Source organism: Mauremys reevesii, linkage group 21, assembly GCF_016161935.1.
Source record: "Mauremys reevesii isolate NIE-2019 linkage group 21, ASM1616193v1, whole genome shotgun sequence".
Lineage (NCBI taxonomy): Eukaryota > Metazoa > Chordata > Testudines > Geoemydidae > Mauremys > Mauremys reevesii.
Window position 1 is genome coordinate 13,047,679 of NC_052643.1, and position 27,466 is coordinate 13,075,144.

The 27,466-nt window shown below is 48.6% G+C and overlaps 1 protein-coding gene across 2 annotated transcripts in view; it reads left to right on the forward strand.

The window, feature by feature from the left end:
* Positions 1-27,466, forward strand: part of PUSL1 (pseudouridine synthase like 1) — a 63,640-nt gene that overhangs the window by 22,763 nt on the left and 13,411 nt on the right. For both annotated transcript variants that reach the window (XM_039509237.1, XM_039509238.1), the window contains exons 4-5: positions 10,651-10,800; positions 13,417-13,590. In XM_039509237.1, the coding sequence (XP_039365171.1) occupies positions 10,651-10,800; positions 13,417-13,590 (324 nt within the window). The remainder of the gene's footprint in view (positions 1-10,650; positions 10,801-13,416; positions 13,591-27,466) is intronic.

Sequence of the window (27,466 nt, forward strand, 5' to 3'; positions counted from 1 at the left end):
TTGTTTTCAGATGACTCTTTGGTTAAACAAGGCCATAAAATAGAATTTGGTGTTATATTTTTAGTCTCAGAACTTAACACAGTTTGGAAGTCAAAGAACTTCTGATCACCATGACAGTAGGAATGAACAGGGTATAAACGTGGAGGCCCCATATTTGATTTCTTGCCTGTGTGTCTAGTGGTTGGAGCTGTGGTTTGGAAGTCAGAACTCACAGATACGAAGGCCAGAAGGGACCATTAGACCATTTAGTCTGACCTCCTGTATATCACAGAATTTCATCTACTTCGTCCTGTGTTAAACCCAATAATTTGTGCATCCTATTCCTGGCTCTGCCACTGACTCATTGTGACTTGGGCAAGTCACTTAACTTCCCCGTGCCTCCATTTCCCCATATCAAATTATTCCTGTTGGCTTCATTGGGGGTGGTTTTAGGCTTCATTAATGTTTGCTTGGTGCTCCAGAATTGCAGTGTGTTCTTTTCTGAATTTATTTGCAAAATTCCAGGCAATTTTTCTTTCTAGCAAAACAAATTTGGTGGTGTCAGTTGTCCAGTTCTAACTCAGTAAGTGCATGCATCCTGGTGGGTGGGTGAAGGACTGAATTCAATAAGGAAATAGCCTGTAGTGATGTGTTTCCCCTGTGACTCTAACTAGCGAATTGGGGGGGGGGGGCGGTGTGGAGGTAAAGGTTTTTAAATCATGGTATGTATAATCACAAGGATATTGTCAATTTAGTCTGGTTTGATGGCTAATCATTACTGGGGGGAAAGGACACGTAAGAAGAGCATTTTGCTTTAGTGACGAATGAGATAAGCATCCATTCCTTGCATGCGTCAGAGGGTGAAATTTGGCCTCACGTGCTCTAAATAAGAGCTCTGGGAGTGATGTGATGTAGGATGCCGATATGTTAATTGAATTGGGAGGCATGGAGTTTCTGAGAACATCTCCAGCTGTTGCATGAAGGCAGCAGGGTGAAAGAATTGGTTTTCAGTCCAGCAGACTGCCAGAAGTTATGCTACCATAACCACCACTATGAACTAAAGGAAACCCAGAAGCTCACACAGAATTTTACCCTGGTACTTCACACTTCTGTAAAAGCTTGAGATCTGAACACCCTTTCCACAACATCTCGGGGGCGGGAGGGAGGGGATCTATAGGTATTACTTCACCATAGTGGAAATGCATCCACTTCTGGGGTGGAACATTGTGTTTAACAGCACAACATTATAGGGTAGGAAGTAAAGAACACAATACCTCTGTGAAACTGTAGCGAGGATTTAGGGAAGCAGAATGTAATTCCTTGAGATGGAATTTGGCCAGAATACCATTTATTTATTTTTTTTCCAGTACTGTGACATTTTTAATGATCATGAATGGTCAGGCTTTCAGTTTCCTCTGAATGATCTGGCACAGTGACCCCTATGGCCATGCTTGGGTATTGGTTCAGCACTGAGGGAAGAATGACACCATTCAGAACAACCATTTATCCAATGTCTAACGCACATTAAGAAAGTGTGGGCCTTTGTCTCCCTCTAGTGGCTGGTCTGCTGAAGGGGTTAACAGCCTACTACAGTTGCAAGCTAGTGGAGTTATTCCTTTAGCTCAAGCAGTAGGGAGCAACACTTCTAGCATTGGACGTTTAAGGTTTAAACCCTGTTCCAGGCCTAAGGGATAGATCTTCCATTTCTACTACAAGGCCTTTGAAAGCCAGATAGCAATCTCCCTGTCAAACCTTTTTATGAGGCAAACTCTACTTCATACTCAATACATCTCAAACTGTTGATTTATTTTCCTCCCGATGGGTTTATGGATGCTCTGGTAATAAACGTGATGAACTAGAGATTTGATCTACAGCATGTCTCTAGATTTCTGTGCTGGGCTTTGGATGGAGAGGAGAGGCTGGTTTTGATGATCGTGATGAAAGCTCAGAGTTTTATTCCTTCCAACCCATAAAGAAGCTCGTGGTCTTGTGTGCTGAGATTGGCATTAGACAGAAGATCCTGGCTAGAGAGCATCCAGTGAAAAGCTGGCAGTCGTATCCCAAGAAAGGAATAAGCTTTTCTCTTTCTGCATAGCCTGTTGGTCTGGTACAGTTGTAATGACTGACCTATGGGATGGGGAATCTACGGTAACTTTATTTGGTCTTTAACCAGAGATCGTATTGCTCTGATCGGTTAGAGGGTTCGGGTTTAGAGGAACTTGGGTTGCTGCTGCTTCCTCCTACTTCCCCTGGCTGTACTTTTCAAAACCATCCATCTGCTTCATATTAAGGAATTGGTGACGGGCATGAGCCGGAGCGGACTCAGCAACCGCCACTCTCCCTCTGTAAATATTACTCTGCTGAAAAAAATTCCCTCCTAATGCTGAACAGAAAACTGAGCACTTTCATGTGGTTGAGATCGGGGAAGGGGGTGGTGGGGGGACGGTCTTTGTGAGAGCATATTATTGTCGATAGCGTTTGGAAGGGAAACAAGATTCCTGGCTGGCTGGCTGCAATATCAGCAGTAATATCCTCCTGTATAGTTCTCCCATATGCCGTGTGGTGGGTCTAATCTCTCATCTGATCTTTCCCCCTCTGCAAAACTGGCTGCAGCAGATGATGCTCCACCAAAACCCACGCTCTAGAGCTGGAGACATGCTCGAGGAATTCCTAACCTATCGCAGAAGAGTTTGAAACCCACCCTCTATCCAAGCACGTTGCTGCATGCTAGAGAATGAGTCAGCAGTTACTCCCCCTGCAAATCGCGGGACTCAACAGTGTGTGTCCTCGCCTTGTGTGGTGGGAGTTCTGGAGAGAGCAGGGAACCAATCTGGGGTCTCGTTATTGGGTTGGATGCAGGTATCGCTTGGTGATGGTCTCTGGCCTGTGCTGTTCAGGTCAGACTGGTCTTAACATCGGTTTCTTCCCCAGAACGTCCAGTCTGGTGTTTTGTTGCTAAGGAGTCGACCCAAAGTTCTGAAGCAAATGAACCACGCTGGGGCTGAGCCCAGCTGGCACAGGCGCTGCAGGGAGAGGTGTGGGAGACCCCATCCCATCTTGGTGCAAGGACCCCCAAGCTGCTCCAGCCTGGCAGCAACAGTCAGGCCTAAGTAGAGAGTGGGTAGGTAAGTACTCGTCGCAATGATGAACTAGCATAGGCCAATTTTCTGCCCACATCCTCCCCCCCCCCAACTCTCGTGTGTGCCGGCCCACGGTCTCGGCTAACCCTTGCACTGGAGTGCACCAGTCTTGTGCGCCCCCTGTGCAAAACCTCGAAGGATCTAAGAGCGTTATCGTGTTTATATTCTGTGGCTCCTATCCCTATGGCAGTGGTACCTTGCGCATTATCTGCTTTAAAGGGATTTTACATGCATAATGATCCTGTTATTCCCCAAAAGCTAGTCTGGTTGCAACTTAGCAACTACCGCATCTTGACTCAGTCTTGCATTACTTTAGGGCTGCAAAGCACATTTTAAAGGCTCTCGCCCACGCAGATCCAGTATGTATCGCATAGATGGAGAAGATCTGTTAAAGACATCTCGTCTCCCCAGCCCCTGTAGGATGGCTCCCTGCCGTATATTTGCTGGCGTTTTGTCAGAGTGATGGAATGATGGCAGGAAAATTGACTTGTGTTCCTTTGTTTCTTTTTTCAGTTCCATGTTTGCTTATTATTTGCTTCCAGATTAATGACAGACGTAGCAAAATAAACATTAGTGTCAGATGAAAGCGAAGGAAGCCAAGTATTTGGTTCCCCCGGGGTGGTCGCAGGACCTGCTAATAAAATATTGTTTCCAGACAGATTCTGTTGGGATCTTTAAGAATCGCTTTCACTTTCTCCGTATCCCCAGTGGAAGGTAGTACCTCTCTCAATCGGAGCGCAGGAGAACACAGCCAAGGGTTTCACAGTAACGAGTGATTTTTTTTGTACCATCCACTTGAGATGGGTTAAAGGGGCCCGGTTTTCAGACAACGCTGAGCACCTGCCCTCTGAAAATCAGAATGGCATCTCAAGTGGGCCCCCCACGAACTGAGATGCTACCGATCACCAATTACTTTTGAAAAACTTGGCCAGTGGATTTGCCCCCCCCTCCCTCTCCCGTGTGGGAGGAGTGTCCCATAAACATCTGCCAACGCTCCGCCTCCCCTCCTCCCCATTATCACTTTCAGAGCTCTTCTCTGCCTGGGTGCCTAAAAACAACTTGACAATGGTTAGGCTGCTGGAGTGCGGAAACCACAGCCCAATAATGCCTCATTGTTTCCTTGTGCTCCCCCCTCTGTTCTCTTGTTCTGTATATGTACAGCACCTTGCGCAATGGGGTGGTTTTCTGTGGTGCTACAGTAATCCAGATAAATAGTCGTCGTTCAGTTCCTGTCAGTAAGTGGCGTTCTCTTACCATGTGGTTGTAGCCTGAAACGATCATGACTAAGTGCGGGATCCGGCAAACATCGCCAGGCACTGGGCCCAGAGCTGATCCTGCGCTGACAACCTCCTGCATAGAGTCCCTTCAGCAGGGCTCCCAAGCGGGTGTATAGGTCCCTTTGCAGGCTCAGAGGCATAAGCAGTAACGGTGGGGTGTTGCATGTCAGTCACAAGTTTGCTCAGCGCATCGTAGACGGCACGTACAAAGCAGGTTTCTGAGACGGGCTCACTTGAAACGTTCGGAAATTTTGGAATCTTTTTGGAAAAAAACGAATTCATCTTCCCCCACCTCAAACCAGCTCTAGTCCCAATCTGAAAGACAGAGTCGGTAGAGAGGAGACAACTCACTGCTGGAAGGAGGGGAGGGGAGGGGAGGAAAGGAGATGGGTTACAGGTCTGTGATTTTTGTGCTTACAAGATGTACACGTTTTGATGGTTCCCATCTTTTCTGTCGCTGAAGAAGTCCCAGCCTAGGTGACCAAGGGACCCAAATTCCTTTGGAAATCCCGACTTTGTCAGTGCCTAGCATGATTTCTGCAGGCCGTGCTGCTGATATGGGCTCTTAGGAGTGACTGAAACGAAGCAAGCAGGGAGGCCTAGAGGACTACCTTGTGGAAAGGATTGTAGCACTCATTACGCCGAGTGTGTGAGGCGGGAAATAATGTGTACACAGAAGAATCATGTGAGCATAAATATATTTCTTCTCTGAAAGAGCTGCTCTATTGGAGTGCATAGAAGGGTGATTATTTCCTAATAAGCATATGAGCATTGACAAGGAAAGCTCCAGGGGAACCGCATACTTGCAGAGTGTGTGTGTGTGTGTGTGTGTGTGTGTGTGTGTGTGTGTGTGTAAATAAATGGAACATTTAATTATGGTACTGGGGTCAGATGAGGCTTGTTACCAGAAAACTGCATTGAGTCCTGCAGCTCCACTATCCTTCCCCCTTTCTCATCCGCTCCATGGAGATCGGGGAGAGGCTCTGCAGACCTCCAGCTGGCAAAAATCCCCAGGGCACAAGAAAAATATTTGTAAATAAGTTTGTTGCTCAAACATTTGCTCTTGATGGGCACTGGGTTTTGTAGTGGCCGTTGATCTCATTGCTCCTCAGAAGCCAGGTTCAGAGCACCCCATACGTAATGCAAAGGGTGCCTGGCGCAGCGAGGCCCCCTGCATTCCGCAGAGGGGCGGCCCACCTTAGAGAGTCACACCTGCCAGAAGAGGGTAATGACCTCAGCCTCTTTCAAAAGCCTGTGGGGCAATATCCTTCGGCCTGGCCCTGCAGGAAAACAAATCTGTGCTCTGCTGGAGCAAGACGGGGAATTGCGTTCCAAGGCGAAGGATCCTTTGCGGGAAACGCTCTGATATCACCTCTGGCCTCCAGTGGCTTAAATAGATTGAAAGAAGTGGGGGAGCTAACGGGGGCATGGGAACTGCTCCCCAAAGCCAGAGAGAGGAGGAGGAGCTGTATCCCTGCTTCCCCCCGCTATAATCTGTGCCCCCGCCTCTGTTTTAAACCAAGGTGGCTCAATCTGATGGTCGCCATGGCAGCTTCTCACAGAGGCAGGCAGTTGCTCCTCTACCTGGATTAAAATAGAAAACAAGGGAGTGTAGGAAACTGGCAAGTTCCTCCCCGGTGTAACGGCTCTGAAGTCCATGGAGATGCACCGGGAACAACTTTGTCCTAGCACCCTTCCTCTCAATACACAAGAGCTTGTGATTTCCTGGAGGTCTCTTAAATGCAGTCCACGTGCTCGTCTTCCTGGCTGCAGAATCAGTCTAAGAGGCAGCAACGTGCTCCCTGCATTTCCACCCGACTGCGGCAAAGTCGTGTCTGTCTTTGTGGGGGGTGGGGGAGTGACCTAGTTTCCTGCTGTCTCCATCTGCTGCAATGAACTAAGTAACAGCCTTTGGAAAGAGCTAGTCAGAAGTGTGCTCCTTGGGTATCCAGGTGCCATGACTGGAAGGACCTTCCTCCTCAGGGCCCCGATTCAGGAAGGCGCTCGAGCTCGTGCCTGACTGTAAGCATGGGAATGAACTCGTTACAGCCCCCAGGGAAGTGCTGTTTACCCCTTCACATAACACACGAACCAGGGGTCACCCAATGAAATTAGTAGGCGGCAGGTTTAAAACAAACAAAAGGAAGTATTTCTTCCTCACAGTGCAGGCAACCTGTGGAACTCCTTGCCAGGGGATACTGTGAAGGCCAAAAGTAAAACTGGATTAATAAAAGAACTAGATAAGTTCATGGAGCATAGGTCCATCAGTGACTATTAGCCAAGATGGTCAGGGATGCAACATCATGCTCTGAGTCTCCCTAAGCCATTGAGCCCCAGTCTACACTACAGTTAGGTTGACGTAAGGCAGTTTACGTTGACCTAACTGTGGAGGTGTCTCTGCTACAATGCTCCTCCCGGCGCTTTAACTCACTCGCTACGCTGACCTAACAAAATCACCTCAGTGAGAGGCGTAGCGCTTAGGGCGACGTCGTTAAGGTGACACAGTGTCGGTGTAGACACTGCATTGCTCATGTCACCCTAAGTGGCCTCCAGGTGGTGTCCCATTGTGACTGCTCTGGTCACCGTTTTGAGCTCCGCTGCCCTGCAGCCAGGTACACAGGTGTACGCCCCTCCCCTTTTAACGCCTTGGGAACTGTTTGCTCGGTTTGGAGGACTAACATAACAACTGCCCAGCTGATCACGCCGGCTCAAACGCACTCCTGCCTGGAGTACATCAGAGGAGGCGGATCTCCTGGGTCTGCGCGGAGGGGAAGCTGTGCGGTCACAGCTGCGCTCTAGTTGTAGGAAGTTCGACATCTACAGCCAGATCGCTCGAGGCGAGGAGGAGGAGGAGGAGGGCTACAACAGGGACGCACAGCAATGCTGCGTAAAAATCAAGGCGCCAGGGAGGCAAATAGTTGCTCAGGTGTGGAGTCGCAGACATGCAGCTTCTACAAGGAGCTGCACGCCATCCTCGGCAGCAACCCCACCTGCACAGTCAGAGCCCCATGGATACTTTTTTGGGGGGAGGGGAGGGAAGGGGGCTAGAGTCACTGGCCCACCAGAATGAACTCTAAGGACAACGTGCTGGCGAAGAAGTGGAGGCGGAGGCGGATGTGGGGCAGGTGACCGGGAGATCCGGTGGCGTGAGGAGCCAGGATCTCTTTGACTCCTGAGCAGTCTGGCCAGTCCCAGCAGTCTAGCTGTGGTGAGCCTGATGCAGGGGAAGCAAGCTCTGGTAAGTACTCCGTTTGCTTCAATATCACAGAGGCACGTCTGCTCATGTACTGCTTTTTTAATCAGGCTAGAAGAGGTGGTGAAATAACCAACACAGGGCCAGTTGCTGTCTGCTTCTCATTCCCCTGTACAGCTAGGCAGAGGGGGCCCTGTGGAACAGTTAGGTTTATGCACACTGGGATGTCACGTGAATCCTCCATAGAGATCTTTAGCACATTTTCCTGGAGGTAATCTGCAATCCTCTGCCGAAGGTTACTTGGGAGAGCTGCCTTGTTTCTTTCCCTGTGGTAGGACACTTTGCCACGGCGCTCAGCAATTACTTCAGCAGGCACCATTGCAGCATTCAGGCTAGCAACATATAGAGCCAGTCTGCAGCCAGATGCATTCAGGAGCTGCTCCCTTGCAGCCTTAGTTACCCACAGGCGTGAGATCAGCTACAATCACCACTGCCTTTGGAAAACACTACCAGTATTCAGAACAACAGCCCTATGCGCTTCTGCTGATACCCCAGTGCCACCCGACCACCACCCCTGCCCGGGCTGCCATCCTGCTCTCTGACTCAGAAGGGAAAGTGAGAAAGTTGTGATTGTAACTGTACTTTCCTTGACCAGCCTGTGTTGATGTCGGTGAAATGACCCCAGTGATCCCCCTCAGCGCTTGCAATACCATAAGTAGCTCTTTCTGTTGGCGTACTCTGTCACCAGGTGGTCTGGGGCCAAAATAGAGAGATGTGCCATCTGTCGCCCCACTGCAGTTAGGCAGCCCCATTGCTGCAAAACTATCCAGTATGTCCTGCACGTTGCCCAGTGTCACAATCCTTCATAGCAGGAGGCGATTTAATGGCCCTGCACACTTGCATCACAGCCACCCCCGCGATGGATTTCCCGATTCCAAACTGATTCCCAACTGATTGGTAGCAGTCTGGCCAGCTTTCACACAGCGATCGTTACTTAGGATTCACCTTGTGGCTATCATCTTAGCATGAAAGTTAGTGCTGATGTGATCAATCTGGGGTGAAATCCATCGACTCTGGGGGCTTGGCTACACTTACGGTTTGCAGCGCTGGTAGTTTGCAGCGCTGGTCATCCAGCTGTGTAGGAGCAGCGCTGGTGTGTGGCCACACTCCTAGCTGCTGGTGTGTGTGGTGTGCATGCATTTGCAGCATTTTGGGGTGGAGTGATATGGGCAGCTGGGCAGCTCATTCAAGTGCCCACAACGTGCTTTCTTTTTGGGGAGGGGGGGGGTGGGGTGTGGGGGGTGGGGGGGAGGGGGAGGAGAGGATTTTTAGAGCCAGTGTTGTGTGTGTGACTTGACTTGAAAAAAAATTTTCTTTTTTTCTTTTTTTTTCTTCTTATTAATTGCTTAACAACCTCCTGCACCCCGCTGTTCCCTGCCTGCTGCTCATTTGATGTTGTACAGCCAGGTACAGATGATCACAGCAAACAGGAGCTATGTTTGCTTTTTTAGATAGCAGCAGCAGGAGAGAGAGACAGAGCAGTTCTGGGAGGAGAGGGAGAGGATCTCATTTGATTGTTGATTGATTGATCATTGAGCAACAGATTATTGGCTAGCAGCTCCGGTAGAAAACTCCAAACAAGCGGGGAGTTCACAACAAAACAAAGACAGGCTGCAACAAAAAAAAAAGGGTAATTTTAGTAAAAAAAGCTCTTAGATATCTCCTCCCCCCCCCTTATGGATAAAGCCCCACTGTGTGTGTGTGTGATGATGAGCGCTGTGCAACTCACTGCTGAGCGCCAACTGCCCAACCCCCCCAACCTGCCAGGCCAGGCAGGCGCTAGGCCAGCAGCAGCGCTGGTTGAGGGCTTGCAGCGCTGGTGCGTGGTTGCAGGTGTGCGCTGCAAATTGCAGCTCTGCAGCGCTGCGCCTTGCAACCTAAGATTTATTCATTCATTGCAGAGCTCTGCTGTGAAAGGACCTGGTGGGGGAGAGCATGGTTCTCTTGCCATCATTCATGTGATCTAGCCACCATGGTGGGAATTGCAATGCGGGAAGGTGCAGAAAGATTTAATTTTTAAATCCACATCAGTAGCAACAGAGTTAATCATGATGTTCTATGTTTGTGTAACATGCTAGGGATACCAAAGAAACTGGTAAGTATACAGTGACTTCTTGCAAAAAAAAAAAAAAAAACCACCACCAAAAAACACCACTATGCTTCCCTTGACATTTGCACCAGCCACCGAAGAGGTAGTGGCCCTGTTGTGATTGACGCTGGCCATAATGTAGCATAATATAATATATTTGTGTGGTACATTTTATCTCACAGCATTTCTGCAAACTGTGAGCAAACTCCTGCTCGTCTTACTCATGCAAAACTTTCCCCTTAAGTGATGTGTGTGTGTGCGCGCGTGTGAGAGAGTGAGTACTTATCTATATGCGTATTTAGATGTCCAAAAATGTGCATTCCACACACATCTACTGCTTAGGCAGAATGGAGCAGCTGTTTAGCAGTGCTCAGAAACACATTAGTTTAAGATACAACCTTCAGTTGAAATGAAAAGGGAATTAAGGGTGGCAGATTGGAAGCTAGGTCAGGACACCAAGGTTATCTCCCTATTCTTGCAAAAAGAGCTCTGGGGTTATTAATAACTGCAAGGGGTCAGAACCTCAGTTTTGTGTCTCATTCTAAAGATCCCACCTACAGTGACCCAGGCTTACCCTTGTCTGGGATTTAAAGGTATGCTAGAAATGATAGCTAACACAGTCTAAAACTCGAGGGTGGGTAGTCAGGGTGTGTAGACTTTACCAAGTGCTAGCCGGTTGAGTTGAAGCATACGGTCTCCCTTTCTATCCTAGTCAACACAAATCTACCGTGACCCCAAGCTCCATGCTAGAGAATTGGTTTATCAGCTCAAAGGGATGGGTGGTAACTAGGGAATCATCAGAGGAGCTTCCTAGAGAAGTCTGTGTGTTTAATTCTGGAGGTCTCCAATCCAGGTGGTGACCAGGTTTAAACCAGTGGATTAATGAAGATCTCAACTCTTCTTTCCTAACAGCATTCTGAGTGCCTATCGGGTGTCCGATAACTTCCACGCACGCTTCTCTGCACTGTCCAGAACCTACATTTATCGGCTGGTGACCGGCTGCTCTCACCATTCCCAAATACCGGTGTTTGAAAGGGATCTGTGCTGGGCTCCCAAGGGAGAGTAAGTTTATTTAATTAACAGAACTCTTCAGGAAAATCCCCCTTATTGGATTATGCAGATGGTTTTTCTGTTTGTTTATTTTTGTTTTTTAAGTTTCAAAGTGAGTTAAACTAAGTGGAATTAAGTCCACTTTCATTCTGAATAATTTCATACGGTAATGGGTTTAATGTGGTTTAACTAATACACTTTAAATTCACACCTTTAGTTAATTCGGATTCACTTTCCTGAGTGTTCCTGTGTAGACAAGCCCTTAATTTCCAGGTGTGAGACCAGATCCCCAGCTGGTGTAAGTCAGTTTTGTCAAATGCAGTCACTGGAGCCACACTGACTTACCGCCGCTGTGAATCTGGCTGTCAGTTCTTTCCTCAGTGAGATCTGGGGTAACTGCAGTGGCTTCGCTTCCTTATAGCTAATAGCAGATCTGGAGTGACTGAGTCACAAAGGACTGCATCTGTGATTGACGTTCTCTGCGCTGCCAAGCCAGAAACTCGCATTGGAGCAAACTTTTTGCATCCTCTGTAGAGAGTGAGAAGCATCTAAAATGGGGAGACTTTTCTGTACAGCAAGTTAATTCTGACAGTCTAGGGTGCAATTATCCAACAAGAAACAAATGTGCAGAAACCCATTACCTTGCAGATTTTAAAGTTACGGATAGTCTGCGCTTTACACGCCAGTCAAGATTGACAGCTCAATATTTTTTTTCTTGCCCCTGTTTGCAAATCCATATAATTTTTCTCCCTGATCACATTCTACAATCCTGTGTATTCAAATAATGAATGAACGCGGGTCCAATCATTCATATGCAACCCTACAAAAACAAACCACTCGGCGTAACCCAGTGCTCATAAACAATCTTGGAATAGCAAACCAGTTATTGCAGATTGGTACCTATGAAACAACCGTTTAGTAATACAGCAGCATGCCTGCAATGGAGGATACAAACATTTTAGTAAAGAAACAAGATGTTGGTTTCAAGCTTTAATATATTATAAATTGTGAGTTAAAGAATAAAACAACGTCAAGCTATCCTCATTCTTTTTTACTAGCATATGCTCTAATAAATACACATTCAAGAATATTGGGTTTTTTGGAGTTTTTTCAATCACATTATAAAACAGTTTTATAACTTCAAAGTCAGTTACAATAGTTTTATCAGCACTAATGGAATAACTTGACATTTTTCATTACATGTATTCTTATAAAACCAGCATAACAATCCCAGATGGTCCCAGCAGAGAAATCAAAATTATATTGTCCTAATGTTAAATATGTGGATTCTTTTTTTTGTGGGCTGGGGAGGGGAAAAATCAGCTTAAAACTGCAAAATTATATGTTGCACACACAATAAACCCTAATCTCAAGCTTTGTGAAATGACATTTAATTTAGCCCAGATGTTGCAGTTAATTTTCTCAAAGGACAATACCACACAATGGGTAAAGACAGACTGTAACAAACTCTGAGTGGGAGGCAACTTACTAATTGGATTGATCCTTACTCTAACAAAATCCAGAGAGAAAATTCCCACTGATTTCATTGGAAAGCAGCATCAGCCCTAAATGCATAAATATATATTAAAGGGACACTGTCAGTTTAAAATTTCCTAACCAGATTCCTTTCTGTATTCCCAGTATCACCTTTAGAGCTAATTGGGAAATACTTTTTGTTTCGTTTTGAAAAATTTCCACAAAAATGGAAAAAAGTTTTGAAGTTCAAAAGTTTTGGGGCTTTTGTTGAAAACCTGAAAATGTTCAGCCAAAAACCACACCATTTTTGTGGTTTTTCTGACAACCCCTTCCCCCCCAAAAAACATCTAAGCAAAAATGGACATTTCCTTTGGTGATTTCCATTTCCAAACTCTCCAAAACAAACCCACCATTTTTTGCCACCAAAAAACCTTAAAAAAAACCCCTACCCTCTTTAAACATTTTGGATTATTAAATCTGAATGGCAGTTAGAAATGTTAACTTTACTTTTTGCCCTTTACACTGTCTGCTCATTGAGAGTTTGCAATGCCTTAAGCCTATGCTGTTACCCATCAGTTCCTCTTGCATCTCCAGTCAGTTGCACCTTCTGCTTGGCTTGGTTGTAGCAGGCTATTCCAAATGCGTGGTGTCCTTGTGTTGTGAATTTCTCTGCAATTTCCATTTTAATTGATAAGAACCTCCTTCTCCAGAGAGGATTTTTGGTTTGGTTTTTTTCAGGGCAGTAACTTTAATGGAGGTGTTCAGATCCTGCAATCATGAGAGATCTAGAAGTTCGTTGATAGCTACTGCCTTGTGTAAACCTTTGCAGTAATAGGCCCTTAGAGGTGAACAGAATTCACTTCTGGGTTGGGGTTTGGAACACCCCCAAACTTCAGGGGTGTTTGGCACCATGTTTTTTGGTTCGGGCTATTATAAGGTAGGGGGCCATTTGCAATATGGGAGTTCCCCATCCTTTACTTGCCGTTCCCAGTTTTTTTCTAGAGTGTCTGAATCTGGGGCTTGGGCCCTTCTTGGAAATTTATTCTCTTTAACCCCCGCAAAGACATTGGTGTGCAGAACCTTCCCGTGCTTCCAGACTCACCCTACAACCTTCCTCCTTGCGCTGATGGTTTTCTCTCCATTTTGTTCCAGCCATTTGAACGTGCCTGCCATGCAGGAAGCAGCAGGTTCCCTCCTAGGGACCCATGATTTCAGCACCTTCCGCTCAGTCAGCTCTGAAAAACCTTTCAAATCTCCCATTAAAACCCTGGCCCAGGCAGACATCCGACCCTCTTCTGGCTTCATGTCGCATCACTATGAATACAGGTAAGAACCCCCATGGCCCTCAGCCCTGTCAGGCGCTTGGTTGATCATACACCTTGGCTGGCCACTGCTTCTGCTGAGATGACCACGAACTGCAGCTTGCCAGTAGCCCACTGTTCTCTCCCATTGCCAGCAGCCTAAGACTGGACACTAAGGGGACTGAAAGCAGCAGCCCACGGCTGAGCGAGCCGAATAGACCCACTGGCTGCCTGTCCCTCCATGGAGTGTGGATCAGGCAGATGCAGTGGCATGTTGTGTCATTCCTGTCCTCCCTGGTCAGTATCAAATGCCACATTTCCGGGAGCCGTCAAAGTTAACGTGACCCTGGCTCTTTGCATCCTGTGCTCTGCTAGTGGAAGGACGTGCGTTGTTCTCACCGGGTGGAGCATTTCCCTAACTTCTCCTTGTCGTACAGCTGAGAAGGTGGAGAACTCCTGCTTACAGGGGATTGGCTTCAGTTTTTAAGGCTCAAAGCCATCTTAAAAACCTCTCCTTTCTGGTCAGTGATGTACCACTCATTAAGGTCAGGAATTGAAACTGGAGCACTCTGCCCATTCCTTGTGGCCTCCGTAAAGCTGTGCTGGATTGTTGTTACTTCTGCATGAGTCTTGCTTGCATTAAGTATTTAGTGAATTAGCCATATTGCGTGTGTGTGTGTCCCCCCGTCCCCCTCCCTCCGGCCAGCTCCATCTCACTCATAGGTTTAGAGTGAGGCACTTGAGACAAACCTGTCTGTGAGATTCTCCAAGTGTTATATGCAGATTTCGTCATCTCCGGCTTTGGCCAAGGTTCTGTGGAGCAAAAGAAGGGACTTGATCCTGTGTGGTGTAAGCTGCAGACATTGCTGCAGCGTGCAAGCCCTCCTCCATGGCCAGCTGTCCAGCCTTGCCGCTTGCCAGCGAGGTAGTTAAAGGGGGAGGCCCGGGCCATCTCACAGCTTTGTGGTGATCCTTGTAGGCATGGTGGCACAGTAGGAGTATAGCTGGCTCGCTGGCAGGGTGATCTGTTTTAGGCCACTGGGAAGGGTCAGCCGGGTGCTGAGGTCCTAGCTTTGAGAAGGGTCAGCCTAGAGATTTGGTGTTTGTTCCATAAACTACGTTTTAAAAAATGGACGCCTTAAACTGCCTTGAAAAGAGACGAAAAAGGAGATTTGTTTGCACCCATGTTCATAGGATAGCAAAAGAGCAATGACTGTAGCTGTCCCACCTGGGTCAGACACTCTAAGCCAGGTGGAGCTGGGTGCGATCCATACATGAGAGACCCAGGGAGGAGAAACAGGGTGTTTCTGGGCTGGTGTTTGCGTCTCTCTTGCTACCATGGGATGTGTGGAGCCTGGGGGATCTGGAATTGGGTAACCTACGTGATCAGACGCATCAGGGAAAGAGAAGTGTGATTTAGACCCTTCTGTATTAGTACAGGCAACTCCAGTAAATGGCCACAGTGGTGGACGTCCTGCTTTTAATCAGTGCAGCATGTCTAGAGTAGGGTTTGCAACGGAGTGACTGCAGCAGTGTAGCTACTCCAGTGCCAGTGTCATAAATATAGACAGGCCCATTTTAGTACCAGCACTGTTTCTTGAAACCCATCAGTTGCTCTTTCAGAGTGAAATCTCCCTGCACTGAGCCCAGCTTCAGGAAAATAGCCTGATAAGGAGAGTACTATTGGGGAAAGCAGTGGATTTGGCAGATGTTTCTCTCATCGCTCATCTGTCAATTTGTGAATTTTTAACATGGTCCAGCTTGGTTTTGTGTGTTCGCTTTTAACAGAACGCTGTTGATTTAAATTGTTTGGAAAGGGAATGTGCATTTTCTAGTTTATCTTGCTTCATAAATTTGTGCCAAGCAACTTGAGAGAGCCTTGAAGCTGAATCAACGGCATCACACTGGTTGTTGGAGGAGCATGTCTGCTGTGTTCTGGTGATGCACAGAGGCGACTGTTTTATAGTGTCATTTTTACAGCGATGTAATGGTTTATTTAATTATTTACTGAGCATGCAGACTTGGGGCTTTCAAAGGTGCATGATTTCAGTGGGATTTGGATGATTAATTCCCATAGATGCCTTTTAAAATCCCAGCCTTAATTATTAAAATCTTGTTAAACCAAACCATTATTTTTCTGATGTAGGGAATAAATACAATTCTGGCTTTATTTATCCTTTGTCTTAGTCTCCTGGTTATAATTAATCCATCAGATGTTCCCACGGTGAGCCAGTTGTCACTTATGAAACTGGGTATGCACCTTTGCCAAACCTGTGACTGACAGCCAGTGTACCTGCGACGCGTGCATTTCTTTACTGAAGTAGCAGCAGGAAATCAGCTTGCAAAGAGAGGCTTGAGATTGCGCTAACAGCATATAAATAGGTTTTAAGACTAATCTAAGAGGTTTATTTTATTTTTTTTACTCGGGAGGGTGGGATACAGAGAATGATAAACCATGATCTTTTAGTCAAATAATGCAGCTTTTCTTCCTGCTTTTTTCTTCCCCTCCACACGAAAACTGAGCTTCTGAATTGACCACTTGTCTGTGTAAAAGGGCAGCTGTTAAAATGGCTCCCTCCATCAAACTCCATGTTGCCTGGCAACCGTGGAAGTTAGGTTAATGTCCCGTCAGCACAAAGCACTCTTGAATGCTACAGCCATGTTCAGGAACGTAGCCCCATTGCTGCTTCCTTGGGAGTAATTTTCCATCACCTGTTTCTCACTGAACATGTATTATTCGTTGCGAGGTGCTGGGTTCTGCCAAGTGAAAAGCCAGCCCGGAGTTTTGCTTGGAAGCAGAATTGTGTGTGATATTAACAAGAAGAAAGTTCCCCCTTATGGAAAAGTCTGATAGAATTTAACAGAGAACCAGATTCTTTCTCTAAGTTTATTGAGTCGTCTGATAGAATTCTCTATTAAGTTATATCCCTGCTATAAAATTCTATAAGAAGGCTCAGAACATTTTCAGAAAGAATCTCATTTTCCGTTCAGCTCCATAGGTTTTTAGAGCAACTTCTATAGACTGCTATTGGTTTCATCCTGAAGTCCTATTTGACTTTGCCATCAGAGATGCCACTTGCTGTGTCAATTTAGGAAGTCAGATTTCACAGGCAATTCCAACCCTTGACCCCAGCAGTATGCGGCAAGATTTCAGCCTAGTCCTGATCAAAAATGCACTTTTTATATTCTTCTTTTAGGAAAAAAAACTAAAATTCAGAGATCAGATAGGTCCTGGGCCTGAGCACCTTTATGAGCCCTGTTTTACAGATGGGAACACTGAGGCAGAGATGGGGAAGTAACCTGGCTGGGATGATTTAGTTCGTGTTGGCCCTGCCTTGAGCAGGGGATTGGACTAGATGCCTCCTGAGGTCTCTTCCAACCCTAATCTTGTATGATTCTATGCACCAAAACAATGCCAATGCCAAGAACTGAATGCAAGTGTCCAGATACTTAGTGTCACATAATGGGTGGCCAGGCCCTCAGTTTTCCTTCTCATTAAATTGGGGTCCAAGGTTATTGATCAGGGGACTTGGAGAACTAGGAGACCAAGAAATCATGCCTGTGGTGCTGCATAAAATTAAGGGAGACTGCAGTAAATATATTCGCCTTGATTCAGAACATGTGCATAAGTGCTTTGCTGGATCAAGACCTTAATCTGCTTAAAATTGTGTGTGCGGTGTGCGTATGGGCAGAGTGCGTATGCATGTAAAACATATACACAGACGGGCAGTCATGGCATGGGGAAGCAGTAGGATATTAACGTTTTCTGACAGGAGCAGAGTCTGGGGGTGGGAACTGAACGAAGGGAAGGAGAAGCACATGTTGCAGCAGGATGTTATCAGTGATTTGTCTTGAAAAGCATCCTCCCAACGTGGCATGTTCTAACGCCCCGTTCTGCACCCTTGAGTGTGCCGACCTCCGGTGCAGGCTGGCAGGTGACCTCGATCCCACTCTCCGCTTCTGTCTTTGATCGCATGGTAGCTTTTCACCTTCCCAGAGAGCCGAGCCCTTCCCCACAGGCCTGCAGGTCCTGGACAGGCCCAAACCAATGGGGAACCAACCTGAACAACACAGATGCATTTCTCGCGAGTCGCAGCCACGCTTTCCACACACACAGACCCCTTCTGCCTAAGCACAGATGGTCCAAATCGTCAGAGCTGCCCAGTCTGCCATTACTAATAATCTTGCAGGGGCGTGGGAACAGGCCACACAGCACTGACAGTCACTTGCGTGCAAAGGTCAGCTGTTGGGATTAGCAAAGGTAAGTGTTATCCCTAGTGGCAGGAGGAAGGAATTGAGGGAGGGTTGGTAAATGGGGGAGCAGGGGCATTTGGGAACTCCCAGTGCATTGGATAGTTTCCATTTGCTATCACGTGAATTCCAGCAGCACTTGGTAGTATGGATAAATACCAGTGGATAACTAATTATGAGATCACACTGGGAGTCTATGAATGTGCTGCTGCAAATGTACCTTCCCTATACACCTAATGGACTGGAGAGTGCTTTGCCTCTGGCCCTGGCTCTTCGTAGAGTCTGCCACAAAACCGCTTTTTTCAGAAATGAACCAGACTGGATCCGCCATAAAACAAAAATCTCCCCATGTTGGTAGGATGGTGTCGAGGTGTCCTTTTGGAGGTTTTAAAATCCTCTTTTCAATGAGTCTTAGAAACCCAAACACTTTTGGAACTCCAAGGCTGGTATCCATTTTGTAAGCTAATATTTTTGCCTTCATCACATGGGCGCTGGCTCGTTGTGGTAGGATCGTGCTTTAGGGCAGGGGTGGACGTTTTGGTGGTTACAGGGTTGCTCTTGAGTGCTGGGCCGTGCATGCTGGGTTTTGGTTTTGGGGCTGTAGGAGAGGAAGGTTCCTGCTGGTTTGTTAGTGTAGGGCTGCTCCTGAGAGTTGGGCTGCAGATATTGATTTGTTGTTACAGGGTTGCTGGGGTGAAGGGATGGTGCAAAGGCACAAAGTATTCGAAGACAACCAATCAAGAATTGAATGGGGTTTGCAAGCCCATGTGAAGCATTGATTGGTAGGATCCCCTTTAAGGAACGTTGGTGATCCTCCCCGTAGGTTTTAGAATCCGAGTGATCTCCAGGTTGCTAATAGCAGCGGCTGTTTCTAGCCAAGCAGTAGAATTTGACCAGGGAGAGGAATGCCTGCTTAAATAATGTCTGAAACCAGAATCTCCATCTGGCCGTTTCCCCCGACTCTCGCCCCTCTATGGGAACGCCTCTCTGTCTGCTGCTACATGCCTTCCTGACTGCTACAGATGGATTCCCTGGGCACGTCAGTTTCCTGATTTGCTTGCTCCAGCAGCATGTGGACATTGCGGTGTGGATTGCTGAATGATAAAAAGCATTCTGCAAAGTCGCTGGTGACCACATGACTTTCCCCAGTCAGCGCCGATGAAATCGCATTGTGGGTTTGCTGTGGGTATTAGGAGAGGGTTGTTTTCCTGTTCCCAGCAGGGAGCGTTCCCAGAGTCAGCACTTTCTCTGCAGGCAGTTGAATTGCACCTTGTTTTATACCGTGTATCTCAGGTTGTATTCATTGCTCTGTTTGTGAGCCACTGTGCATACGTGTATAAGAACCTACACCTAATGCATCCAAAGGATCCTAATGCTCTTTACAAGCTTAGGAATCACGCATACAAACTAGGCAGGGATTGCTCAGAGGCAGCCATCTCTGGGGTGGAACATGGCAGCTGTTTAACAGCTCACAGCAATTTTCCACTTTAATTTAAGAGTGGAAGTGGTGCTGAACGCTCTCTCTAGCTGAAATGACAGAAGAGTTTAAATAGGAGGAATGTAGGAACTGTGTTATGTTTTGACTGGGTCACTGAGGTTAAAAGCTATTACCAAAAAAAAACCCAACCACTCCCAACTTTGGTTTCACATCTTCTCTGAAAGATTGCCTCTCCTGCCCTCCAGCAGCCTCCGTTTGGGACACTGGTTCATTGCTGAATCTCCAGGGGGGAAAGCCACCTACTCCCAAACCCACACCAAGGACTGCCACCACAGTGAGCTGGGCTGGTTTAATTTGCAGTCAGCTGCCGGCCACTGGATTTGGATAGACTTTTGACAGCAGCTACTCTAATGCCAAGTGGCATCATTCAGCCCTGCAGGCTAGCTGGGTTTGCAGAGAAGAGCTAGGAGCGTTGTGAGATGGGTACCAGAAGTTCTGAATTCCCATCTCCCCACTGGGACTGGCGCTCGTCTCCTCCGTGAAGGATAAGGGATGAATCAGGTAGCTGTGAAAAGCCCTTTTATTCTTGTTGGTTGCTGGAGGGAGATCACTGATGATCCTTGGGTTCTGGGCAGAGCTCCTTGTGTCCGTTACTAACTGCCTCCAGTCAGTGGTGCCGATGCAGATGATCAGCCGTGTGTATGAAGGACATAATAGCAACTCTGCTTGCTGCAGTAGCTCCTCTGCTGCAGGTGCACAGTGCATTGCTCTGCAAAATACGTAGGGCCTACCCTAACACGCGGGAAGATCGGTGTTTCCTTTTGCATTACATTCAACTGCCAGCCTGCAAAACCCCCCTTTAACTGCTGACCGAAACAGGCACTCAAGAGGTTTACATTCCAGATTCTTTGCAGGGCAGCCGGTTTCCTTAATCTGCGTCTGTCTGAATTTGGGCTTTGTGGATATCAGTGCTGAACTCAGGCCACAAAGTTCCCATCCAACTTTTCCCAAAATTGCGGGGGGAGGTTCGCGTTGGTCTGTGTTCACACGAGGGATTCAGATGTTTCCGATGTTGCATTAATGGGTATAGAGTGGAGCAGTGGTTAGAGAAAGCAGCGAGGACACAGAGCACTTGGAATACAGCTGTGACAGCTGTTGCTTGGGGCCGGATGCAGCCAGCCCTGGGCAAGATCCCAGTGGCGTGTGGGCAAGGGCTACCAGGGTTGCCAGGTAGGGGAGGTGGCAGAAGGTCAGCAAGGCAGAGGCAGGAGAAAAGGTTCCGTTGAAATTGGAAATGGAACCTGGAGAAGCCCCAGAATTGCCTGCCCACGCCGTAAAGCGGATGCTCTCCTGGAGTGGGCATTGCAGGGCGTGGGGTGCTCTGCACCAGAGCTGGTGGCCACCAATTGCAACTCCAAACCCAGTTATAACAACACCAGGGGCCTCCCATCTGTGCTCCAGACTTTGCCAGGCCAGCAGCCCCGTGTTGTAACGGTCAGGGCCAAACACACTGTCCTGCGGCACGTAGTTACAATGCACAGTGGGCCCTGGCGAAGCAGCAAGACCAAATCGTGTTAGGACCCAGGGGCCCAGCTCTGTAGGCTCCTGTCCTGGCTGCAGTCCCTCTTGGGTTCAGGGAAGACGGGCACACTTTGCCCAGCTCACTTGCAGAATCGCTAATTCCCCTCTCTCATACACTGGTTGCTTTTGTTCCTGTGAATCGCGCTAATTTCCACCCCCTTGTAGCTACACTCCAAGATCTGAGTGCTGTAGCTTTGCCAGAGGCTCAGAGAGAGAGAGGGAGAGAAATGCTGGTCCTGAGAGCTTGGCAAAGCCCTGCTTTCTCTGGGGCGGGGGGAGGAGACCGGGAGGGGTGAGACAGAGCATGCAGCAACCTAATGCCATGAGGTTCCAGTTAGTAATTCATCGCGAAGCCTGGTCGGGTAATGTCTAGCAAATTCAATTAGAAATCACACCCATAAAAAAATCCTTTTAATGATGCTGAACGCTGGGCGGGGATGGAGACAGAGGACAGGGGGCATGGGAGGAGGAGGCAGATTTATAGTGAGCTGCAGCTTAGAGGAAAGCAAGGGAGCCTTATCTGCAAATGCCCCAGGGACGCCTGTAGCCAGCGTTGCGGAGGGTTGGTTAAGGGGGAAGAGATTTGTTTTGTCTGCTAGCAGCGCTCCCTGCCCTGCTCCCCCCGGCAATCCAATCTGGCTGGTTTCAAATTCCCTCCTCCCAGCCAAGCACAAAACCCTCCCCGCCGTGGACCCCGTAATGTAATATCCCCACCGAAACCCGGCTCCTCTGTCTTTTCCCAGGACGTGAAATTAAAACCAGAGGCAGGGAACTTTCCCCTGCTTCCAGCACTCCCTGTGTCTGGGGTTGTTAGTAAGCCCTGCTGTGGGGCGGGGAGCTGACCAGGATGCTGCCTGTTTCCGGCACCTTGATAATTGTGTCGCCCTTAAAAGAGGCTCGCAGCATGAGCAGAGGGATCCACAGAGTGACTCCCCATAGGCCTTTTTCTTTCTGAAGCCCCCCCAGCATGCTATAAAAACTCCACGGCCCAGCTGTGCCACAACAACTGGTTTTTGGTATATAAAAGCCAGGGCCGGCGTTAGCGGGTAGCAAGCCGGGCAATTGGCTGGGCCCCACGCCACAGGCAATTGCTCAGGCTTCGGTTTCAGCCCCCCGTGACGGGGCTCGGCAGTGGGGCTTCGGCTTTCTGCCCTGGGCCCTAGCAAATCTAAAGCTGACCATGCTTGGAGGACCCCCTGAAAGCTGCTTGCAGCCCCTCAGAGTGCCCCGGACCGCTGGCTGAGAACCACTCCCCTAGCCGGCACTTGATCTGGTTAATAACTGCAAGCCCCCGAGCCGGCACACGATAATGACTATGTTCCGATTCTGCCACCCCAGCTCACCTCGAGGAGTGCCTGATTGGCGAGTAGCCCATTGGTAAGTTAAGGTGTCTAGTGCTTAATTAGCTCGTCTGAGTTTCCTCCCTCTTAAAAGGAAGGCGCCCAGGTGGCTGGGGGACCAACCCCAACCTGCCCAAGTGGTCTGGAGACGAATGATTAAAGGATTAAGAAACCTGGTTTATTAAGTTTAGCAAAGAGAAGGTTCCGGGGTGACTTCATTACAGTCTACAGGTACCTAAGTGGGGAACACATACATAATATCGGGCTCTTCCATCTAGCAGAGGAAGGTCTAACCCAATCCAATGGCTGGAAGTTGAAGCTAGACAAAGTCGGACTGGAAACAGGACGTACATTCGTAACCGTGAGAGGGATTAACCATTGGAACGACTAACCAAGGGCTGTGGTGGATTCTCCATCAGTGGCCGTTTTTAAATCAAGATGGGATGTGTTTCTAAAAGCTCTGCTCTAGGGGCAGGTCTCTGGCCTGTGCTCTGCAGTGGGTCAGGCTGGAGGATCCCGATGGGCCCTTAGAATCTGTGAATCAGTGAAAAACCTGAGTCCTGCTCCAGTGCATTAGCCGCCGGCCCTTCCTGTGTCGGCCTGGTTCCCCCACCCCTGGGGCAGGCTGCGCTCGCTGCACGTTAGCTGCCTCGCCAGCTCAGCGGTGGCTTGCACTGAACGCGTCTTGGCAGTTCCTCGGCGCTTTTGCCTGGGCTCCCTTTTCCGCCTGCTCTGTGCTTTCTATTTTTAGCCTCTGTCGTTGAGACCTGATCCGTAACAACATCAGCACACGCATCTCCCCGCATCAGTCCGTGCTCGTCGGCTGAGCGTGCACTGCCTGCGGCGCTGGTGTAAGAGCCCCGCCCGGCCCTGGGGGGATGGCGGTCCCTGGCGTATTCCCTCTCTGCCTGGCTAGCCTCAGTGCCAGCTGAGTATGTGACATGTGCATGGAGCCCAGTTTCTCCCGCTGGGACAACAGGATGGAGCCACCCACCAGCAGAAGGCGTCAGACTGCTGGGTTCATCCTGTCTGCTGCTGGAGCTCATATGCTGCCTTTGAGCATATGAATGAGTGATGATGCCCTCGAGTGTGTCTCCCCCTCCCCTCCCGCACACCGGGGACAGTATTACAGACCCGTTAGGACAAGCTGAGGCAGTTCTCCTTTAGCTCAAGTGGAAGAAGCACATGGATCTGGAACATAAGGACCAGGGTTCAAGTCTCCAGCTATCTCTTTAGAGAGAAGGGGAAGACGTTAGGGTGACCAGACAGCAAGTGTGAAAAATCAGGATGGGGGTGGGGAGTAATAGGAGCCTGTATAAGAAAAAGACCCCAAAATCGGGACTGTCCCTATAAAATCGGGACATCTGGTCACCCTACAAGACGTAGAGTTAAATCTGACCTGCTGGGGGCTCCTTACATTCATTATCTTGGTGATATGACACCCAGCTAATTGCGTTTGAACTGTGGCTGAAGGAACTGCAGTGAGCAGCCTGGCTCGGCTTCCAGGTTTACGCTGGCAAATGTTATTAACTAAATGGCTCCAATTCATTAGGTAACGAGAGTCTTCATTTGCAATTTCCTGCAGCACTTGTTTTTGAGCAGCCCTTTGCACTGGGTATTGAGACGCATAAATGAAATATAAATGTAACCTGCAGTAAATTAGCAATAGCTGCCTCCCTGGTGGTGGTTAAAGCCAGTTCTTGTTTGGGAAGCAGCCAACCTAGGGGTCAGAGCTGCTTTCCTCATCCTTTTCCTGCCAGTAAGCAAAGCCGCGTTAGAGACCAGCCCAGACCGAGGGCTGGGTGCCCCCGAGCAGAAGGGAGGCTGTGTCAGAGGCAGCGTTTCGCGACGGGACAGATGGGATTTCGTAGAGCAAAGGCTGAAATTAACGTGACTCGAATCCCATGGCGCTGCCATTTCCTGTTACGGCCTGGCCCGGCCCTTCCCTCTCCCCAGCCTGTTCAAACGGTGCCTGCCTCTTCTCCACTCTCCCTTGGCTCTGTCCCTGCCCCTCCCTGGAATCCTTCCACTTGCTGCAGTCGGTTGAAAGGTTGACCATGTTTTTCATCAAAAATGTGAATGCCGATGGGGAGAGGAGGGACAGAAATGCCCCATTTCCCCTCCGGCTCCGGCGCTTGCTTCCCGTCTCCAGCATCTGATGCACGCTTCCCAGCCCCACGAGGCTCGGTGGAATTGCACAGGGAGGTAGGAATGGCCAGGCCACATCAGCCAGTCCATCTGGTCCCATATCCTGGCTCACAGAGCCAGCTGTTTCAGCAGACGGTGAAGGAAGCCCCCACCCCACTTGACCCCGGCTAAGGAGTGGTTGTCAGGAAGCTGGTGGGGTTTATATCCCAAGGAAGGTGAATAACAACAAAGCAGTGTTACACGTGGAAGGGAAGGCCACGTTCAGTGGACCTCCAGTGTTCCAGACAGTTGCACCATTTCCTAAAGGTGACCGGCAAAGAGTAGGAGAAATGGGCGTGTGCCGTCTTCATTTTTGCTGCTTCCTGGTGAATCAGAAAAGATCTGAAAGGTTTGTGGAAGGAAAAAAACCAACAACCTGGTGTGTTTGTTACAGTATGAATTCAGTTCTTTTCCACTCTGTTTCCCTGAAAGACTTTTTCGATGATTGGGGAACTAGTCACAGGCACCAAACAGTTGAAAACCAGTTAAATGGAAAGAGGGGGGGATTTTGATGTTCAAAACTCTGTTGTTTCAGCAACAACTAATTAACTCAGACGCCTGCTAAACAGTTGGGGGAAAAGCTGTCTCATTAAAGATGCAAACCCCAAGCTAATCGGATGGATCGAGTCACTGAACTAATCCATGTGTACGTCTCTAGCACTTGTTAGAGCTGCCGATGAGATGGAAAGTTGGTGATGCTAATACTCTAGAAGTTTTCTTTCTTTGTTGGGATTTACAGATTTTTGAAATAAACATTTTGATAAGCTCGTTTGAAACAAACATCTCCCAGGCCAGACAAAGTGCTGACTGTCTCTGGATGAGTCTGCTGGGAGGCTGCATCCCCTGCTCTCTTGACAGGTAGAAATTCTTTCTCGACTTTCGGCTGTGGATGCATTTCATGGTTCAGCAGCTGACCCCGATACGGAAGAATGTTCATTTTTGCACCTAGGCTTGTGCAACTGAGCAGTCCTTGAGGGAGCTGCAGAAAAGCAGGAAGGGCTGGCTCCGTCTATCCCAGCACATGCAGCAGCGCCGCCTGGAGCACTCACGGTGCATTCAGTTTATTATGGAGGGGGATGAGAGCTTCCTCAAAGACAACTTCTAGGAACTTCGGGCCGGACAGGTGCTCCATCCAGTCCAATATCCTGTCTCTGGCCGAGGTCGGTACCAGTTACATCAAAGATCCGGACCTTGCAATTGGCAGTTATGGGCTCAGCTGCTCCCAAGGAAAGTCTACTCCTAAGCCACACACGGGCGAGCTTCTGCCACACAGCAGGAGGCTTTTTCCAGGCTTTCACCATCTTGCACCTCAATTACTGCAACGTCCTTTTCTCTGGCCTTGACCAAGGCAGTCCTGTCGCGCTCAGATCCCTGCTGCAAAGATTGTTTGCATGGCCTGTTGCTTTGACCGTGTCGCCTCCTCTCTTTGCAACCCTCCATTGGCTCCCCCTTCTCTAGCATACCAAAAATACAAGCTGCGTGTCTTCGCTTTCAAGGTCCTGCATGGCCTTTCCCCGTCTCTCATTCGCCGTCCCACCGCCGGTTGGTCCGGGATCCCGGCCTCCTCTGCCCACTTGCTCGTTTGAAAATGTAACACCTTTGTGCTGTCTCCCGTGCTGCCCCTCTTGCTGCGGTGAAGCTCCCCATAAACACCCACAAAACTAATGAATTAGCTTCCTTCAAAACCCTCCTTAAGGACCCTCCTTTTCCACGATGCCTACACAAAACTTGACAGTGGTTAGGCTGCTGGTGTGCAGAGACCTCAGCCTGTCATGCTGACCAACACTGTCTCACGGTTTTCTTGTACTCCCCTGTCAGTCAGTATCTACCTTTTGTCTGTTGTTTTCCATGTAGATGATTAGCTCTGTGGGACACGGGCTGTTTTTTGTTCTGTGTTCGTACAGTGCCTAGCAAAATGGGGTCCATGACTAGCGCTCCAAGGTGCTGCAATATTACTACTAATAATTATCCTTCCAAACCTCTTGTCTGGTGTGTTTTTTAGTATGTACTAGTCTAACTCTGGCTAGTCGTGTTACTCCTATCAATGCCTCCTACCCATTTAATCCTGCTAAACTTCTTGGCATCGGTGACATCCTGTGGCAGTGAGTTCCACCGGCTAATTATGCATCATGTGGGGAAAAAATCTTTCCTTTTGATCAAGTTTGAATTGGCCGCTTCTCAAGTTCTTTGACTGTCCCCTTGTCCTTGTATCATAACACACGGGTCATGCTGGTTTCTGATCAATGCTCCCGGCCCCATTCATTATGTTGCATGCTTCTGTCATGTCCCCTCTTAACGCACCTAACTCATTGCAGCACTACTTCGTTGCTAGCTGCAGAGCGAGCCGCTGTCCTTGCTCGTTTCCCAGGTGAACTTTTGGCCAAGGTCAAGTGACGGATCCCAGAACAAGGAAGCCGCACTGGGCTGCCAGGGAAAAAAGCTTCCGGCGGCTGAGTTGACTTCGGTTGTGTGATTATTAACCATTGACTCTAATACCTCCCTCCCCCGATCCCCATTACTTACAGATGCTTGGAGTAAAATTGCGCATAAGGGCTGCAGTGCCTGCTGTTTAAATAATAGTGCTTCAATTAAGGCCCATTTTGCATCTTCCGGAGAAGAGCGTGTTTTGTGCATCCTCTTGGGAGATGTCTGCTCGGGTTACATCAGCCAAACGATCCTCATGACTCCCCTCCCCCCCGCCTCCTGAACAGAAGCTGCATAATTGCAGCAAACGCCAAAAGCAATCTTCATGTCGGTGGGAGAAGAGGCTGGTTTTGTGTGAATTTAGTGCTTCTGAAAGCAACATGGCTCGGTGTGGGGAGGGGTCGGCAGCCCTGGGTAGCTCAGATGTTGGGCAAGTTTCCTCCACCTAGATGTGCCTGGGTCCAGAACCCTGACCTAAAAATCCTTCCCTTGCCATTCCAGCCGGGAGGTCTCTGCCCAGCTCTGCCAGTGCACTTTGTTCTCAGCCTGTAGCAGCATCCCCGCTGTTCCCGGCATCCTGTCTGTGCTCAGCTTGTCCCCATTTAGATCTCAGCACATCGGGGCAGTGTCCTGCCTGGGTACGTGCGTCCTGCGTGGCTTTTGATTGGTTAAAGCCCTGT